At 38.0% G+C, this 20756-nt stretch overlaps 1 protein-coding gene across 1 annotated transcript in view; it reads right to left on the bottom strand.

Annotated features, from left to right (window-relative positions):
* The window catches only part of SYNE2 (spectrin repeat containing nuclear envelope protein 2), a 307058-nt gene that overhangs the window by 102668 nt on the left and 183634 nt on the right, over positions 1–20756 (bottom strand). Inside the window, exons 55-62 of the mRNA XM_057730439.1 lie at positions 19307–19447; positions 17349–17531; positions 16442–16579; positions 10111–10296; positions 8369–8491; positions 6300–6482; positions 3464–3595; positions 93–290 (exon numbers count right to left, since the gene is read on the bottom strand). Coding sequence (XP_057586422.1) covers positions 93–290; positions 3464–3595; positions 6300–6482; positions 8369–8491; positions 10111–10296; positions 16442–16579; positions 17349–17531; positions 19307–19447 — 1284 coding nt within the window. The remainder of the gene's footprint in view (positions 1–92; positions 291–3463; positions 3596–6299; positions 6483–8368; positions 8492–10110; positions 10297–16441; positions 16580–17348; positions 17532–19306; positions 19448–20756) is intronic.

The raw sequence follows: 20756 nt of genomic DNA, 5'->3' as shown, positions 1-20756 counted from the left end.
GCCACAGACATAGATGTCACAGCCTTTCCAGGTGAAAAATACCACCAATGTAAAGCTCTTGCGGGACCAGCGTTAACTAACGTCATACCCACCTTCCACTCAGAAGCATCCCTCTCAGCCCCTCCATCCTCATCTGAGGCTCCAGCTGATGGCATTTCCTTTTCTAATTCTTGCTGTTTCTGCTGTAAATGCTGGTGAAGGTTTAGTATGGCAGCCTTCAAGTCCACCAACAGGTCTTCTTTTTTCTGGTTCAAGCTCATAATTTGCTTTTCCATACCTTCGATTTCTCCCTGTGCAGAAAGAGTGTTTGCATTCCTTTAGGATATCTGATACCTTTGGGAGCCAACTTCATTCGGTACAAGGGGTGAAGATTCTTCTATGTTGTGTGGCTTGCAGAGCCAGGAGCCAGTCCCTGGTACAGTACAGTTCCCCTCTATCCAGACTGTGTTTCTAAATGACCTGGGGCGGGTTTATAAACTCCCCTATAGGAGGCCTTAGCTCACCTGACACCCTGTCAATCAATCTCTGGGGGTCAAGCAGTGGCTCAGAAATTTGTAACAAGCTCCACAAGTGGCTGTGGTGTGCGGACAGGGTTGCCCTGCTCCAGTGGCCACAGGACTGACGAGACCGACCAGAATCCAAACGGTCAGGGGCCAGGAACCTGCACTTTAACAAGCTTCCAGAAGATTCGTACACAGACTAATGTTTGGGAACTGCTGTGAGAAAAGAGACTAGAAATCTCACACTTTTATTATCACTTTTAAAGCCTTCTTTAGTACTACTAAATGCATTTACTTTTTTCTCACAGCCAAAGATTCCTAAAAAATGGGAATAGATAAGCAAATAAAGGTACTGTGAAGTAGAACTTGTTATGGCAATGATGAACAGATGATTCCAAGCTTTATAAGATTACTTTAAAATTCTGTATGATTGACACGTGGGAATAAAATTTCTTATACATGGTAGAAGGGCAGAAGCCCACTGTCTGTCTAAGAGGATTATAGAATTATAGAATCCTAGATGTGGAGGAAATATCAGGTATCAGTCTTGTCTGACATCCTCCTCTCTAGCACCCTGAAAGGCATCATTCAAAGCCTGACCTTTTCAGCAAGTGCTGTATCAGAAGACCATCTGCTCCTCTTTAGCAAACCTTCAGGTATTGGAATTTTGTCCCCAATATATTCCTTAACCCCCCTTGTCCATTCATTCATTCCTTTCTTCCTTCTTTCTTTCTTTCCATCCATCCATCCTACAGATATTCATAGATTCATTAATTTTTTTAGAGACAGAGAAACTCAACATGTCTCCACCTGTAAGTGAGAGTTCTGAAGTCCGGAGAAAGAAGGTGATTTTTCCAGGGCTGCAGCTAGTGACAGAGCACAGACCTGGACTTCTGACACCCAGCCCCCATGGCTCTTGTGCTAGTGTACACAGTTCGACACCAATATCCCTATTCTATCTGGTTAAAATTCTTGTGATTGCTTTGGGAAATGATAACTTAATTAAATCTGTGTCCCTTTTCAATAAACACTAAACTTCAGAGGTACAGCGCCTCCCAAAAGACGTTAATACTACAGCCATTAGAATAACGCTTAGAGAAACAGCCTAGTCTGCAAAGCCACTAGCATTATGGAGGCAGAGAAGGGCACAGAGCGGCCATTCTCAAAGTGGCACCTGCAGACCCCAGGGGGTCCACACTCCATGAGGTCAAGGTCATTTTCATAATAATACTAAAACGTTACTGGCCTTTTTCACTGTGTTGACATTTTTCTCTGTGTGATGTCGCAAAAGCAATGGCAGGTAAAATGACTGACACAATATGAATCAAGGCAGGGACATCAACTGTATGAGTAGTTACTAGACATTTCACTGTCATGAATTCAACTGGGGAAAAAAAGCCAGCTTCATGTAAGAATATCCTTGATAAAAAATATGTATTTTTAATATTCTGTGTGACAAAATAGAAAGCCTGCATAAAGCACTCCTGCTGTTTACCTAAGTTTAATGGTTAAGGAAAAGCACTCATGAGGTTACATCTCAAGCTGACCTAAACACATTTTTTGTCACAGAATACTATTTTTACTTGAAAAAAAGACAGTTGTTAAACTATACATACATAAATACATACATGTATATGGAATACACATACATAAATATTTTTCTGAAGAGGTAGTCATTAATAAATGTGAATGTTTTAGTATTGGCTACTGCAATGTGTCATCATTTGGAGGATCTACATGACTAGTCAAATAGTATTTTCCAAATGATTAAACGTCATGTTATAAAATGATGCATGGCTGGAGATCCACTCCAAGTATAAGACAGAACGACCGATGGGTTTTAATGTAAGAGTATGAAAGGCTTACTGACGTGGCTTCAAATTCCATTTAACAAGGAACCTGTGGGTACTTCTACTTGTTGGAGTTTAGTGTCGTTTCAAAAGATGTCCACAATTATTCAAAAGGGTTATTAAAATATTTCTCTCTTTTCCACGTTCATGTGTTTGAAAGGTTGGATTGTCTTTATATACTTCAAAGAAAACTACATACCTCAATAGATTGAATGCAGAAGCAGATGAGAATCTAGCTGTCTAGCAAGCCAGTCTTTAATGAGATTTGCCAAAATGTAAAACACCATCGCCCTTCTCACTATGTTTTGTTTTGGAAGATATAATTTCTTGCACCAAAATGTTATTTCCATTAATATGTAATGGGTCTATTATTTTAAACTAAACAAAACAAATATATTCACATTTCTGAGTTTTAATACAAATAAAAGCTCTTTGGGGTCCTTGAATTTTTTAATGTCAAGGCAAATTTGACACTTTTACAATACTGAATCTTTAATACGTTGAGTCTGCCTTGTTGAGCCTACCACTTAACAGCAGTGTGTCATCTTGGACCCCTCTGTACTTCACTTTAGACATTTAGTAATTTGCCCTACGTCTCACAGCTAGAAAGTGGTGTAACCTAGCTTTGAATACTATAGCAGTTGCCTGCCTGCATCAACTTGATGGCAACAGAGTTAACATTCAAACCACTGTAACTGGGTCCACAGGACAATGCTAATTATGGCATACGGAGAGACTGCTTAGAATACAGAACTCTTCATTACAACAGCATTCGGTCTTTACCTCTAAAACGCAGCCTGTCTGACCTCTATGTCAGAAAGCTAGCTGGAAAGTCAGGTTGTCCAAATACCATGTGTTATATCAGCTTTTTTGGTATCAGCCAAAATGCACTGGGTTGAGGCTAAAGACACTTGAAGAGACTTCCATTATGATAATTATATAATAACCTCTCTTATGTAATAGGAATGAAAAGTACATACACACATAAAACACCTTCAATTGAAAGAGAGAAGTAGGAAATACTCCGTATCATCAAAAAGGGCTTCTGGACACCAACAGCTTAGAAAGTGATTGTTGAATGAACTGCAGGACAAATGAATGAAAGAAACATACCTGTACTTGTGGCAGGTTGGCAGCTTGGTCTGGTGACATATGTGCATGGGAGAATTCAGCTGAATAATCATTTAAGATCTGTTTCAATTTTTCTATTTCTTCATCGCATTCATTTGTCTGTTTTATGACTATCTATAATATAACCCCCACAAAAGAAGAATCTTTGTTACAATCCAAGGACTAGATCATTGGGCTACTTTCAATGTTTATCCCCATCACAAACTCTAATCAATTTTATCAAATACACAACCATATAGACTCCAAAAGGAAATGGTAGCCTCAATACAGAGAACATTTGCAAAGCCGGCATCTGACCTTCTTGCTCTACTAGATGCCAGAGCACCTTAGGCAGTGCTGGGAGTTCAAGTCTAATTAGACATACGTTTGCTCTTAAGCATTCCCACTCTAATGGGTTTCTTCTGGGAAGTATTTTATAGCATGTTAACATAAAGTTGCTAAGTTTTATGAAATTACTGATATGTCCCATATGCCATTTTAATACACATTCCTTGCGGGGCTTTCAGTGCATAGAAAGGTGACAATCCTGATTCAGAATGGAAATGGCATGTGATTTGAGAAATGATGGATTTTCCTGGTCCAGGCACATCCTCACCTGGTGCCCCTTGGAATCTGTGATATACATTTTATGGTAAGAGGCTGAGGTTTGAGAGCAGTCTGAGTTACAGAATAATGCAAAACGTGAACAATACCTGGAATCTAGTGTTAAGAGAATAGTAGAGCCTGAACCTACCTGTGTGCTAAATGATACAATCCAAGTGTGATGAAAGATAAAGACATGGGCTTCAAAAGAAAATCTAGATATTTCCTTGGTATGCTTCACGATGAAACCAAATGCCTTTTGAAACTACAAAGTTTCTGGCCGACACAGAATTCTTCCTTGTATTTTCTTTAATATTTAACTGTAATTTTAGCTGCAGGCTGGAAATGAATAACTATGCTCCCTGCACACACCTGCTTCCCCAACCCTCAATAATGAGCTACATCCCATTACTCCCCCCAAAAGTAATTTGTCTTATTTTCCACAATGAGAGCACTTACAATATCTAACGTAGAAATTAAAAGAAATGTACCATATTCTAATGATTTTCATTACCACTGGCTTACTTAGCTTTGAAATACCTGAGATGACATCTGATTTCCACTAACACAATAAGACGGAAAATTTTAGCAGCACAGTTTGATATCTAACTTGGTACAAAACCTAATTTCCTCTTCTATTTCCTCCCTTTCATCTTGTGAAGGAGTCACTTTAAAGCATGGTTAGGACTTTTATTTTCTTTTCCTGACCAGGAGACTAATAAAGCACAAAAAGATTAAAAATAATAGATCAAATTTTTTTGTTTTTTTCTTCACTTTATATTTTTAAAAAATAGTACATTGAGTACCAGATCTTTTTTCTCCCTGTGGGTGTTAGGAAATGACATCAGCTGATCAGTAGCCTAGCCCGAGAGACTACATGAGCTAAGACTCAAACCAGAGATTACAATATCCTCAAATCTTAGGAGAACAGAGTGACCACCAAATGTGAATGAAATTTAAGAGGGAGAAAGAGATAGGAATTTTCTTCCTATAATGAGGGGATGGGTGGGTAGGAGGAAAAATAATCTTTTCTCCTGCCCTGACCCATGTAATCAAGAACAGTAAGTGGGGGGTGGGGGGCGTCTACCAAGAGGGTTGAAAAGTCTGTGGCTCTTTAAGCAACGTGCTTTTCCTGTAGGAGTGGTTGTTGATCTAGGAATACAAAGTAAAATGTAATTTCTATCTAATGATAATTCCTGACTTGAGACAGGCAATCAAAATGTAAGAATAAAAAAAAAGCCCTCAGGAAGAGGCTAGAAGATGTCATCAGTTAGAAGGAAGAGACTCCAAATATGAAGAATAATACTAGATGTCTAGAAACTCAGATTCTTTTCTTATTTGTACACAAATTAATCTCAACACAAGTTACCTCTGGTCTTTTAGCAAATCATTTAACCTTTGGACTAGTCTCTTAATGTGTAAAAATAAAGATGGCAAAGTGCCTACTCTACCTATATCATGTTGGTAATAAAATGAAGTGATTAAGGGTTTCCCTGTTGGTGCAGTGGTTAAGAATCCACCTGCCAATGCAGGGGACACAGGTTCGAGCCCTGGTCCGGGAAGATCCCACATGCCAAGGAGCTACTAAGCCCGTGCATGAGCCACAACTACTGAGCCTGCGCTTTAGAGCCTGTAAGCCACAACTACTGAAGCCCACACACCTAGAGCCTGTGCTCTGCAACAAGAGAAGCCACCGCAATGAGAAGCTTGCTCACCGCAACGAAGAGTAGCCCCCGCTTTGTGCAACTAGAGAAAGCCCGCATGCAGCCACAAAGACCCAACACAGCCAATAAACAAATAAATAAATACATAAATTTTAAACAAATGAAATGATTAGCAAAGCAACTGAGAGGAATAAAGAGGTTATTGTGGGTCTGTCGGCCTCATGAGACTGCAAATGCACTGTTCAGGTTGAATCTCTTCTCACAGCATTTTACCCATGTAGGTCTTCAATAGCTACAGAACGGAATGAAATAGACCATAACTATGCTTTAGTGTCTTCAACCAGGGTAAGAGGTGAGAAAAATCACCTTAGCCGCATTTGAGCAATAAGATACTCTCTTACATCAAATGCCAGCTCCCGGATAATAATATTGTAAGAGACCAAAAGAATCAACACAGGCAGCATCTTACTGTCATGGGAATTTGATCTACCCAACCATCAAAACTGGAAACACAGCCAGCTTTTGCTGAACATTTTCATCTAATAAATTGGCTGTCATCACAAACCACTCACCTTTAATAACTCATTTTGTTCCTGAGTTACATTTTCCAACAGTTTTATATCTTGTAAAAGCTGATTTGTCCGCTGAAACACAGGCAGAGGCTTCATTCCTGTCTGGGGTAACCTCATTTCCACTTGGTAAGACACGATTTCAGCAATGGTTTTCTTCATGGGACGTATATTTTCCAGTATAACCTTAGATAAACACAGTGCACAAGTGAAAAAAAAAATAAAAAGGCCACTCCTAAATCTATTCAAAATTAAATTTTAGTTTTTATAATTTTGATTTTTAAAAGTTTCTTAGCTCAGGTTGAAAAGAACTAATATATTACTTGTGATCTGGTAGTTAAGGTCTCAGGAAAGAATGCCTGGGGCAAGAGTATCCTCCCAGCACTACATGCTACATTTGGACAACCCTTTCCTTTTTTCTCTCCCTCCCGGCTCTCTCCGTAGAACCGTTGTCTTGCTTTGTGTGTTGTCACCAGGCAGTGAGCTGTGAAAGGGCAGGTACTGCCTCTTATTAACTTTCACAGCAATTGTACCCAGCACAGGGCTTCCCACATAATACACCCTCAAAAAATGCTTATTGAATTAACTGGAATTCTTGTGCCAAATTTTATAAGTCCCAAAAGTATACTTCTATTTCACTTTAATGACATCTGATCCATAGAAATCTGTAATTACATAATGAATACATTAGAAGAGAGTATTCACTCTACTAAGTACTTCATGTATATTATTTCATTTACTCTTCACAACCACCCTAGGAGGTAGGTATCATAACTTTCCTTTCACAGGTTAGGAAATTGGGTTCACAGACGTTAGAAGATCTAGGTGAGGGCACGCTGTAAGAGGCAGGGCTGGGATTAGAACCCAGGGCTGCCTGATCCCAAAGCCCATGCTCTTAACTGGTAGGCTGAGGGGGACTCAACATCGGTGTGCTGTTTCGTATGTCCCAGCTCCTGTGCTAGGGGCTTCATATATATTATAATTGTCCTACACAATCACCGCAATACCAATGTACAGATGTGAAAGCAAGTTAAGAAATATTAACCAATCACTCAGAGGCACACAGCCAGTAAGCAGGGCAGCTGGGGCTCCAACCCAGTTCTCCTGACTTAGAGGCTTAAGCTCTTGGGCTATTTTTTTTTTTTTCCCTTGGGCTATTAAAGAGCTTAAGTGAAGGAAAAACTGCCAAATTTTGAAGTTTCAGGAAGAAATTAAATGAAAAAATAACCTATAGGAAAATTTACAGATATATAGATAGCACTAGGAATATGAGTTAAAATATGATATTTATGGTCATTCATATTTATTTCCCAACTTTACTTTGTTCTTACTTTAGCAAGACTAAACACTTTTTATCACATCATATTATTACACATTTTAAAATAAGCATAGTGGGACTTCCCTGGCAGCACAGTGATTAAGAATCCACCTGCCAATGCAGGGGACACGGGTTCAATGTCTCGTCCAGGAAGATCCCACAGAGCAACTAAGCCCATGTGCCACAACTACTAAGCCTGTGCTCTAGCGCCTGCTCACCACAACTACTAAGCCCGCACACCCAGAGCCTGCGTTACACAACCAGAGAAGTCACCACAGTGAGAAGCCCACGCGTCGCAACAAAGAGTAGCCCCTGCTCGCCACAACTAGAGAAAGCCTGTATGCAGCAACGAAGACCCAAAGCAGCCAAAAAAATTTTTAAATTTTAAAAAACTTTAAAAAATAAGCATAGTAAGTATTAAGAGGAAATATTTTTAATAATGATCCATGTTGAGCCTCCCTCCCAACCTCCCTATCCCATCACTTTAAGTCTTCATAAAGCATCAAGCTGGTCTCCCTGTGCTCTACAGTAGCTTCCCACTAGCCATCTCTTTTACATTTGGTAGTGTGTATATGTCGGGAGGCTTAAGAGGGAGGGGATATGGGGATATATGTACACATGTGGCTCTTTTACTTTGTTGTACAGCAGAAACTGACACAATACTGTAAAGCAATTATACTCCAATAAAGATCAAAAAAAAACACCCATCTGATCCTTTTCCAAAAAAAAAAAGAAAGAAAAGATCCATGCTTACCTCCCCATGCTTAAGATGCTCTTCAGGTGAAAAATCAAATATTTCCTTTGATAACAGGATAGCTTTGATTTTTGAAGCTCTTTTCTCCATAGATTTTACTTCCGTTTCAATGACAACCACATCCTAGAATTTCAGAAACAAAAAAACAAACTCATGCAGTATATATGTTAATAATCTTTCTAAAACACAATTTATTGCCATTTATTCTATTCTCATATTTAACCAAACTATGTTTGCCACTTGTATCTCTTAAAAACTAACCAAGTGCTACACAGATGTGGATTGTTTTCAATAAAAATGTTGTTCTATTAGTTTACATCATACCACACTATAAAGCACTGCTTATACTCGTTGAGTTAAAGATCCTCATGGGGCCAGTTTTCAATTATTTATGCTATGGCAACAAAAGTAGTATGCATCTGAACCAATTTTAAGGATATTCTCAATTATCTACAAACTCTTTAGCTTTATCTTTGGAATGTGTTTAAACACTTGAATACAAGTGGGTCTAACATTGAAAAAATTCCCACTACTTTAAGTAAAATGATTAAGTCACCCTTGGGAAACAAACACACAAGGAGCTGGGAAATCGACAGGTTTTGTTGCCAATTCCCTAACAAACTGTGGCCATGTGGAGAGTCACTAAATTATCTTATAACATACTCAGATTAATATAAACAATGGATCATTTATCCAGTGGTTATTCTCCCATCAGCGTCAACGTCTAGAATGTGGTCAAGAACCTTAAAGTGAAAATGCTGCAATTTGTGCTATCAAACCTACGTATTTAAGAATATGTGCTATAAAACCTACATATTGAAGTCTACTCACACTGTAAGAGGGCCTTCAGACCTTTAAAGCTTAATGGAGATAAACTGAAGCAAAAATAAGGTATAGCTAATAATGCAGGGGATAGAAAAAACTACATAGAAAGAAATCAACAAAGGGTTTTAAATTATAGAATTTGGAGCTATTCAATATAGGACAAACATAACTACATAAGCAAATGAAGCAGTAATTATAGTAATTTATAGTGATATCTTTATGAGACATTCAATTATATTGAAATTATTTTCTGCACCTTACATTTAAGAAAGTATCTAAAAGTATACAGTGTATTTTATGGTAATTTCCATGAAATGTTGTAGAAGCATTTAACAATTTTGGAATAACCTTCAATAACCAAGAATATTTAACAAGTATGATTCTCTGAAGTTACGTAAGTGTGGTGCAGGGAATGTACCTGAGAAATAAAAGGTAAATTATTAAGACTAACTGCATCTGCCTTTGCTGTGTGACTCCAGCCTTAAATAAATGCCTCACACGTTTCAAGCTAAAATAAATAAAATTATTTAAAAATCCAGGGGCTGGTATAGAGCAGTCCCTCAGTAAATACTTGCTATTTGTGACTGAAGACTCGGGAAGTTATCTACTTTAATTCCTTCTTCACTAATCTGTGCCTTAAAATCAATAATATCTTCTCTCTGAGAAAGAGAAAACACTGAGCTTATTTGATGAGGTTCTTCCCTTTAAACAGACCAATTCTGGACTGAGAATGAGGACATGATTTTTTGTTGTAGTTGTGCTATAGAGTGCAAAGTAAAGTAAAATATAATTCAAGACATAACATAAATCAAAAATGTACTAGATCAATGTGTTTTCATAGAACTGATTAGGAGTATAACTAATTTACTAAATGAAATAAAAATTTAAGAAGTCACATCTTTATAGTGCCAACTTACATCAGCCATTTGCTGAATCTGTGGAAGGCTTTCTATGATTTTTTGTTGTAAAGCTACTACTTGATGACTTAACTCTTGTATAGACTGTGCTAAAGCATCTGTTTCAAAAATTACTGACAAGTCTTCTAGATCCGTGAAAACTGAATGTAAAAGATTGTGCTTCTGTTCTGAATCTTCCAAAGCCATCTGGATAACGGGAAATACAAAAAAGAGAGAAAAACATCAGGACGTTGGAACAAGTTTAAATTGAAATCAAAGAAAATTTTATAACTGTGTATGGTGACGGACAATAACTAGACCTAATGTGGGTGATCATTTTGCAACACATAAAAATTTTGAATCATTCTGTTGTATACCTGAAACTAAAAAATGTTGTGTGTGAATAATACCTTAATTTTAAAGATTAAATCAGAGAAAATCTGAATTTGTCTCAACATTTCAAACTCCTGTTCATTCCCAATTTCACAGTAAAACATTGAACATTCTCTCTTGACAATGGCAGTAGGTGACTATATAATGTCTACGCCATTTTGGTAGGCTTGCAGCAGCTATTTTATACCATGTAGCCCTGCTCCTCCAGCCGTCGTTAACAGAATCAGAAACACTCAACCTATATGTCCATCCCCATATAATTTGGAATTGGGGCCAAGAAAGCCACTCAGTTGTGGCTGCACTTGTAATTTGGGGAAATGCATTTGACAGACATAGGTAAGTGAAGTGGGGATGGGAAATGGAGAGGCAGTCCTGGTGCCAGGCTCCTCCTTGGCCTTTACCACATGGAGTCACTGACTTTCACGAAACACCCCTATAGCTTGAACTGACTTCAATAACTTGATATCAGAAGAGCTCTCTGATAAAACCAAATAAAAGTGGAAAACATCCATTTTTAGGATTCCTTAGACATTCCTCCTTAGAATTTTCTTTTTTTTTTTTTTCTTTTAATGATTATAATTATTAACTTTCACACTTAAGATTTCAAAATATCTTAGCCACCTATTGGAAATATTCAACTTGTTAATGTAGTCTTCAGGTAATCCCATAAAAAATAACTGATATGAAAAAGAACATTTACTTATGCAGCTAGAATTCTAGTCACAAGTCCCTAAAATTAATCAGGTTATTCAGAATTTCATATTGACCTATTCAAAATCCTAGCAGGAGAAAACTTGAAAGGAAAACAAAACCTAAAACCAATCCTTCAGGAAACTACTCAGTGCTCTGTGGTGACCTAAATGGGAAGGAAATCCAAAAAAGAAGGGATATATGTGTACGTATAGCTGATTCACTTTGCTGTACATTAGAAACAAACTTTGTAAAGCAACTATACTCCAGTAAAAAAAAAATTTAAACCTCATATCTCTATAAGTAAAGGAAAAACAACACAGAGGGAACAAATGGATATAAAATAAAATAAAATAAAATAAAATAAATAAAATAAAATAAAATAATTTATTTTTCTTAAAAAAACAAACAATGCTTTTTCCAATAATACTATTTACAATAGCATTAAAAAAAACCCATAAAATACTCAGGAATAAATTTCACAATTTACACTAAAGAGAACCAAAATAAACAGAGAGATACATCCTGTTCCTGGACGTGAACAGTCAGTATAGTTAAGATGTAAATTCTTGCCAAACTGATCCAGATTTAACGCCATCCAAAAATCCCAACAGACCTCTGCATAGATATTGACAAGCTGATTCCAAAACTTATATGGAAGTGTAAAAGACCCAGACGAGCCAAAACAAATTTGAAAATGGACTAAGGACTGAGTTGCAGAAAAGGACCAAGTTGTAGAATTCATGCTACCTGATTTTAAGACTCGCTATAAAGCTGTAGTAATTAAGACTGTGTCATATTGGTAAAAGAACAGACATATAGATCAATAGAACAGAAGAGACAGCCCAGAAATAGACTCACATATATGAGAGGTCAACTGATTTTCAACAAAGCACCAAAGTAATTCAATAGTGAGTTTTTTCAAAACATGGATAATCCCAAAGGAAAAAAAATGAACCTTGATTCTTGCTTCATACCATACATGAAAATTAACTTTAAATGGATTATAGACCTACAAGTATGAGTTAAAACCACAAAATTCTAGAATAAAAGATAAGAGGAAATCCTTGTGACCTTGGGTTACATAAGGACTTCTTAGATACAACACAGAATAACCCATAAAAGAAAAATACTGATAAATGAGACCTCATTAAATGAATAACATTTGCTCTCAGAAAGACACTATTGAGAGAATGAAAAGACAAGCCACAAACTGGGAGAAAATATTTGTAAATCACATATCTGACAAAGGATTTTAGAATATTATATAAATAACTCTTACAATTCAATAATAAAAAGACACCTAATTAAAAAATGGGCAAAGGAACTTCCCTGGTGGCACAGCAATTAAGACTCTAAGCTCCCAATGCAGGGGGCCTGGGTTCAATCCCTGGTCAGGGAACTAGATCCCACATGCATGCTGCAACTAAGAGTTTGCATACCACAACTAAGGAGCCCATGTGTCGCAACTAAGGAGCCTGTCGGCTGCAACTAAGGAGCCCGCCTGCCGCAACTAAGACCCAGTGCAACCAAATGAATTAAAAAACAAACAAAAAACCAATTGCTTAAAAAAAAATGGGCAAAAACCAAAACAAAACTAAACTGACATTTCACAAAGGAAGCATACAAGTGATAATAAGCATATGAATAAATGCTCAAATAAATCAATCATTAGTCATCAGAGAAATGCCAGTTAAACCACAATGAGATACCACTACATGTCACTAGAGTAGCTAAAATTTAAAAGACAGATACTATCAAGTGCTGACAAGAATATGGAATAATTAGAACTCCAGGGGGAATGAAAAATAGTAAAGCCATTTTGGAAAATAATTTAGCAGTTTCTTAAGAGCCAGCAATCTACTCCTATGAGTAGATGAAATGACATGAAAAACTATGGCCACACAAAGATTTGTATATGAATGTTCACAGCAGCTTTGCTCATAATAGCTGTTACAGCTTCTACAATGCCTCCCCTCCCCCACCAAAAAAATTTAAAAATTAAATGGCCCCCAATAATCCCACCTCCTGGTACTCATGTCCTTATAATCAGTTCCCTTGAATGCAGGCTGAGCTTACGGCAGAAATGACACGATGTCACTTCCAAGATTAGATTATAAAGGACCAGTTCTGTCTTGGGAGTTCTCTCACTCTCTTTTAGAGTGTTCACAGTGAAGGGAGCCAGCTGCTGCACCACGAGGCAATCTTGTGGAGAGGCCTGCATACCTGCGCAATGGAAGAGGGTCTTCTAAGGCCTGCCAACAGCCACGTGAGTGAGCCTGGACGTGCATCCTGTCTCTTCCTTCACCCAAATTGAGCCTTCAGATGAGATCACAGCCTTGGCTGACACCCTGACTGCATTCTCATGAGACCTTGAGCCAAAAGCACTCAGGTAGCCGTGCCTGGGTTCCATGTTTCTTGTTTTAAGCTGCTAACTTCAGGAGTGATGTGTTACACAGCAATAGATATGAAATACGTAGCCCCAAACGTAAAATAACCCAAATGTCTATTAACTGGTGAAGGAATAAACACATTGCATATTTCCACAAATGGAATACTATTCAGCAGTCAAAAGAATGAACTACTTATAAATGTAACAACCTGGATGCATCTTGACAACATTAAGCTGGGACTTCCCTGGTGGTCCAGTGGTAAAGAATCTACCTGGCAATGCAGGGGACATGGGTTCAATCTCTGGTCGGGGAACTAAGATCCCACATGCTGCAGGGCAACTAAGCCCAAGTCCCACAGCTTCGGAGCCCTCCCTCAGGCCTCAACTAGAGAGCCTGTATGCTGCAAACTACACAGCCCATGCCCTCTGGAGCCCTCACACCACAACTAGAGAAGAGAAAACCTGCACGCCACAACTAGAGAGAAGCCCACGCACTGCAGCAAAGAGCCCGTGTGCTGCATCAAAAGATCCTGCATGCAGCAACTAAGACCAGACACAGCCAAAAATTTTAAAAAATTAAAAAAAAATAAAAAATAAAATTAAAACAAAAAAAACATTAAGCTAAGTAAAAGAGGTCAGGCACAAAAGGCCATCTGCTGTATGATTCTGTTTACTGGATACTGTAGAGAAGGCAAAACTATAGGAATAGAAAGCATGAGTGATTACATAGGGCTCAACACAGGTTAACGGGTACTGACTGCAAAAGAGCACAAGGAAACTTTTGGGGTGATGGAAATGGCCTTTATATATTGATGGTGGTAGTGGTTACACAACTGGATACCTTTATCAAAACTCATCTAGCTGTACACTTAGGTGTCTTTCACTATCTGTGAAGTACACCTTAATGAAGTTGATTTAAAGAACAAGTTGTTTACCTATACTTTACAATGACAATTTATGTTTCAGTGAGTCTTCATTACAACAGCAGACGTCATGGAATCATCTTTAGGTTATGAAAACCTATTTTAACAAATACAATCCAGGTATAAGGTTATACTGCAATTAAAACAGACTTTTAAACCTTAGTTGAGAGTTGTGATACTTCTTTAAGTCATTTAAAAAATGAATGCCAGGTAATGTTAGGAAAATGGTAAAGCATATCCTACAGCAGGACAGCTATTCTCAAAATAGGAACAAAGTGGGGTATTCACATGGGACTAGTTAGTTATGATTTTCCATTGGGGCATTTATTAGGATACATTTTGTGGACATCAGCCTGCATGTCCCCTTGTCCCTACTTCCTCCAGCTAATAACCTAAGTTCTACTCAGTTCCACGTAAACAAAGGTCGGCAAAGGAGGATGTCCTGAACAGTTGGAGAGGTATTTTCACACTTTCACATTTGTGTCAGAAGAAGGCAATAAAAGTTCAGCTGTTTTTGCATGCGTTCTTCTTTGTACAGTTTTTTAAAAACTGCTAATAAGCATTTGAGGAAAAAAAGCATCATTCCTCTCTTCCGTCTTTGCAAACTTCTTTTTTTTTAAAGAATTTTTATTGAGATATAATTGACATACAATAAGCTGCATATATTTATTTTTTAAGTGTACAATTTGATATTTTTTTTCTTATCAGTAATGTATATATGGCAATCCCAATCTCCCAATTCATTCCCCCTCCAACCCTCACCCACCCCTGCTTTCCCCACTTAGTGTCCATATGTTTGTTCTCTACATCTGTGTCTCTATTTCTGCCCTGCAAACCGGTTGATTTGTACTATTTTTCTATATTCCGCATATATGTGTTAATATACGATATTTATTTTTCTCTTTCTGACTCATTTCACTCTGTATGACAGTCTCTAGGTCCATCCATGTCTCTACAAATGTCCCAATTTCGTTCCTTTTTACATAAGCTGCATATATTTAAAGTGTACAATTTGATATTTTTTTTCTTATTAGTCATATGTATATGGCAATCCCAAACCCCCCGCTTTTCCCCCTTGGTGTCCATGTTTGTTCTCTACGTCTGTGTCTCTATTTCTCCCTTTCGCAAACTTCTTGAAAATGATGAAAAATACAGGTGATTTAAAATAAAAAGATGACATGCTTTGGAGATGTAGGAAGTCAACCCACGAGGTGGGGGCAGAAATCACACACAAGGGGAAGAAAAGAAACAAGTAGGTGAAAATGCAACATCTTTACAACTGTTACCATAGGGGAAAAAAGGTGCCAAGAAATCTCAAACAAGGGGGAGATATGAAGTCAGTTGTTACTTAGGGACACATTGTCCTACTTTAAAGATATAAAAAAAACCGTTGGATCAGCTTTGAGGTCTGTTTACTCTAAAAACTGTTACAGAATAAATCTTTTCCTAAGAGATTCTTTCTCATGGTTGAATACCATGAGAGAAGGGAAATACCGCTTCACGATAAAATTTAAGCCAACACTTGGCATCTGGAAGATTTCTTGCAGTCATGGCCCTGAGCAGGAAAAGACTTTCATCTGTTTTGTCTTTGTAGGTTAGCACGGAGACACAGGGTACCTGTGGAGTACCAAGAAGGACAGGAGATTTGGAATCATGGCATGCTAGAATTGGAAAGAACGTCAGATTAGTTTTCTAACACTGTGTAATTAATTATCAAAAACTTAGCAGCTTAAAATAAAACAAACTTATTATCTCATAGTTTCCATGGCTCAGGAGTCCAGGCATGGCTTAGGTGGGTCCTCAGCTCAAGATGTCACAAGGCTGCAATCAAGGTGCCATCTGGAGTGCGGATATCTCTTCCAAGAAGTGGGAGAAAAGCATCGTGACAGTCAGCTAAGCCTCTAGTCACTACGTAGATTCTATGACACCCAAGACACACCGAAAGAACACGCACCTGAAGGGTGCTCGCGTGGTGACTCAGCGTCTTTGAAGAGCCATAGTCTGCAGGATCAGCCAGCAAACGGCTGGTATTTTCTATCCAAGCCTCAGTACTCTTCAAAAGATCGTGATATTCCTCCAGCTTAACTGTGGCCTGTGAAAGAGAGGCAGTGCCAAACTCAGCCTGACGCCTCCTCTGTGGGTTGAATGATTCTTAAAAGAAAAATCGCTTGCTGTTCGTCAGTGGTGTCAGGCCTCGCGGGGCTCCATGCCCCACAGCTGGGCCAGCTGCCCACCCCCTCCAGGTTTTGATCCTTCAACCTGTAAAACGAATCCTGACCACAGGTGGGAAGGATTTAAGAAGTTCTACCCCAACGCTATGGGCCACAGCAAGGGTTCCAAGTTGGCTTTGCAAGTACTCTGGTTTCCATTTTATGCTCCATTCTGAAAACTGGATTTAACACTTTGTCCTCCTGTACTGGGCCTTGTCCTCCAGTAGCCCAGTCCCTCTGAGAGTAGGTTTCTGCCTTGCTGCTGCTAGATCACCTGCACAGCTCACCCACCATCACCCCTACTTGGAAGGGAGGGCAGGGGTGTCTTGTTCCCAAATGATGTTCTTTCTCTGACTCCCTCCCAGGACTCTTGAGATTGCCAGCCCCAAATTCCCTGAGCTGTCGAGAAGCCCAATTCTCACCCAGACCTCTACTGTGGTCTGACTTTTGGATTCTTGCTTCTGCCTGTGCCAGCAGTGAAATCTGTCACCTCGGTGCCCACTTGAACTTACAGTGTAGCACTAACCTCAGGTCCTAAAACTGGCAATTCAAGGGAAACTGCTTGCCTCTGAATATATACTTTTGCTTTGTTTTAAAGCCATCTCACTACGACCACGTGCTCCGTGTAGCTCTCGTGTGCTACAGCCATACCTTGTTTAACTGTGAGGTTCTAGATTCTGCCCTCTGTGATACTCGCTGATACTGCTGGAAAGGAATCATCAAGTTATCCATCCATGCCTGAGCTTGTCCTGGGTCCTGTTCGACAATGTCCTGAACTTCAGAATCCAGCTCATTCAGCGTGGAGTGCCAGAGATCCAGCTCATCCCACATTTTCTGGGGAAGAAAAGCATAAATCCACTTGGATGAAGATGTGTTAATTTCTAAGTCTCCACAAAGTATCTGTACTTCTAAGTGCTAGCAAACGACCTGACAGAGACAACATCGCAGGCAAAGTTTTTCATATGCCCAGAAACTACTTGTGACCTGAACTGAAAAACACTTTTTCTGAGGTCTCAACTCTAACTGTATTCATTTCAGTACAAATGAGCTATAAGGGGGCAGAAAGTACCGGACATTTCCAGAGATGAATGACGCCAAACAAGGTCAACGTAACCCTAATCTTTCAAGAGTGATGAGGTAACATTATGTTTAAAAGGGCTTGGGTAAATACCTAACTTTTTTAGACCAGTATATATATGTACTTAATCTAGAAGACAATCTTTATTAAATGCAAAAATAAAACTGATAAAAAGAAAATATCTGCTCTGACTCTAACGCAACGGCAGAAAATTCTAACCACATGTATCAGTAGCAACTGCTTTTAGCTCAAGAAACCAATAGGCTGGATTCAAACCTGGACTTCTCTCTGCAGAGGAAATCTCAAAGGCAACATTCAATTATTACTTAATACCTATGTAAGAACATAATTTCCAGAAATGGGAAAATCTGACTAGTTAATTTGCTTATTGAGAGCCCAAGATTTTGTCCAATGGAAAGCCATATTCTGATCTATTTTTATTTTTCAATTTAATTTTTTTTAATCCTTTGACATCACATTTGTGTGGTTTAGAAAGGACTACAAAGTCAAAGGTAGGTATGATTATTTGTGAGCAAATCTTGTTCACCTTATTTTAAGAGAGTATACACAGTCTTAATGTCTTCTTCTATGAAAGAAGGACACATAATAGGTACAATTATTTCTTTTAATATTTAGAATTATTTGTTTATTTTTCCCAAAAGAAACACAGTCAAGTTAAATTAGAAACCAAAGAAGAGGGAGGAAGGGAATAGAGGGAAGGGAAGTGATTAGAAGTAAGACTAACTTTTTTTAAGGATAACTTTTTTAAAAATTGAGGTATAATTGACATAGAACATTTTATTGGTTTCAAGTGTACAACACAATGGTTCAATATTTGTATCTACTGCAAAATGATCACCAGAATAAGCCTAGTTAAAACACCATACAGTTACAAAATTTTTTTTCCCTGTTATGAGAACTTTTAAGATCTATTCTCTTAGCCCTTATTCACATTTTGTGGAATCTTGTAGGTGTAAACTAGATGCTTTGGTTTTAAGGTATGCTTTGATTTGTCCAAGCACACTTTCCAGTATGCTTACCTTTTTAAAAGTCTCCATTCATATTAGAATATCTCCCTTAAAATGTAAAGTAGAATAAGAATGTTTTCCAAATGCAGGAATTTACTTGGAAGTTAAGAGGTAGAATATTATGTTTATGTACAGTTCTACTTAAGACATTTTACAAGGGAAATAAATTTGTAATTTCTATTTTCCTGTTTCCCCTTGGCAGTCTAAAGAAAAGCTGTTAATACCATTCATAGCCTATTGAAATGTTTTTACATATGAGTCTTCCCAAGATAAGATCCTTACTTTCCTTCCCTTGTGAAAAGGCTAGTTCACAATTACAGGCTCTCATGAGTTTGGACATATTCCCACCAACTGAGAACCATTCTTAAATGCAACCTGCTCCACGAAGCTGCTACAGGTGACACTCAGTGAGGAGGGACGCGTAAATCAGGGTTAGGATCCCTGTGATGACTGATGAACAGGGAACATACCAAATGCTGAAGGAAGTTAAGGGAGGATGTTACCTTTTGAATTTCTTGAGCTTTCTCAATATTTTTGCTTTTCTGCTGCAACATCTGTTCAACATTACGAAGCCCGTTGTTAATTTCGTCTATTTTTCTACTCATTGTATATGATGGTGAGCTTTTTAAGACTTCATTGCTGATCTGTTACAAAGGGAGAAAGACACAATGGAGATGTTTTCCCCGCTCTCTATTTCAAATGATAAAAGAGGTAGTTACACTGTTTTGTGATTTTACTTGCACAATTCTTTTAAGGGCTAAGGGGATAATTCCAAACCAGACTGACTAGTATGTTAATGAGAGGGTAGATTAGTAGACTATGACATGGCAGCTGTTGCTGACCTGACCTTTTAAATCTAGCCTAAAAAAAAAACTGACCAACAAAAATTTGTTCAATGTAATCCACAGTATATTTTACAGATATGTGCTGTGTGGCAAAACTATGGAGCGGACTGTTTAAAACATACTCCAAGGGAGCAAATGATATGAAAGAATTCCTGGAAGAAAAATTATTTATTATACAGCCTCTCCATTTCATGAGAGAATCCTTTGCACAGATTTGTTTTCAATAAAAACATTCTCCATCTGACGTAAAAGATGTAATTCCCACCTTAATATTCATTTGGGTGAAATAACCTTCTAAAACTAGCTATTTCTTGCAGCAGAAAAACTTAGTTTTTCTCTGTGCAAAAGTTTCTGGTGTATGTTTTCCCAGCAATTAGAAATCTAGCTGCTGAACAGTGTAATCTTTTTTATCAGAATGATTTTCCTAAGAAAATAACTTGTACTAGGAAAGATAATAAATGAACGTTGAATGTGTCATTTTTCAAATGCCTGATTACTTCGTGTTCTTTTTTTTTAAGCTATGTTGATAAGGTTTTCTCCAAGCAGCCACTGAATAACCAAATAATTCTTAATGCTTTTGTATTACCCTTTTAATTCACTTTTTAAAACCACTATATCTGCATAGCCATTGAGACTAAACCTTCCAATGCAGATACTATACAGATACAGAAACTGAAACACAGGCTAAATGACTTGCTTAAAGTCACACATCAAGGTAGTGGGTGAACTCACCCAGAGAAGCTGGAGCCACCAGATGCCAGGGCCCCAGGCTCTTTTCACAACATCTGGTTGTTGATACCTTTAGGTAACGTATCTATTGCACAGACCATACGATCACACGGTCAAGGTTTTTAGAAAAAAATTAATCGTATTTTTTTTTATTACCGTATTAGCTTTTTATTGCTATGTAAGAAATTACCACAAAATGAAGCTTTCTGATATCTTGGGCAGTTACTCTCCTGGCAGAAATGCATATCATTAGGAGAGATTATGATTTAGGTAAAGTATGCAGCCATCTGAATTGTACAGAATGGTACTGTGTCTGTTGCCTGGATTCTATAGACACATCATGCAATAAAAATCAGTTGTTGTTTGTTACAAATATACA

Source organism: Hippopotamus amphibius, chromosome 4 (genome assembly GCF_030028045.1).
Source record: "Hippopotamus amphibius kiboko isolate mHipAmp2 chromosome 4, mHipAmp2.hap2, whole genome shotgun sequence".
Lineage (NCBI taxonomy): Eukaryota > Metazoa > Chordata > Mammalia > Artiodactyla > Hippopotamidae > Hippopotamus > Hippopotamus amphibius.
This window is presented reverse-complemented; position numbering and strand designations above follow the sequence as displayed.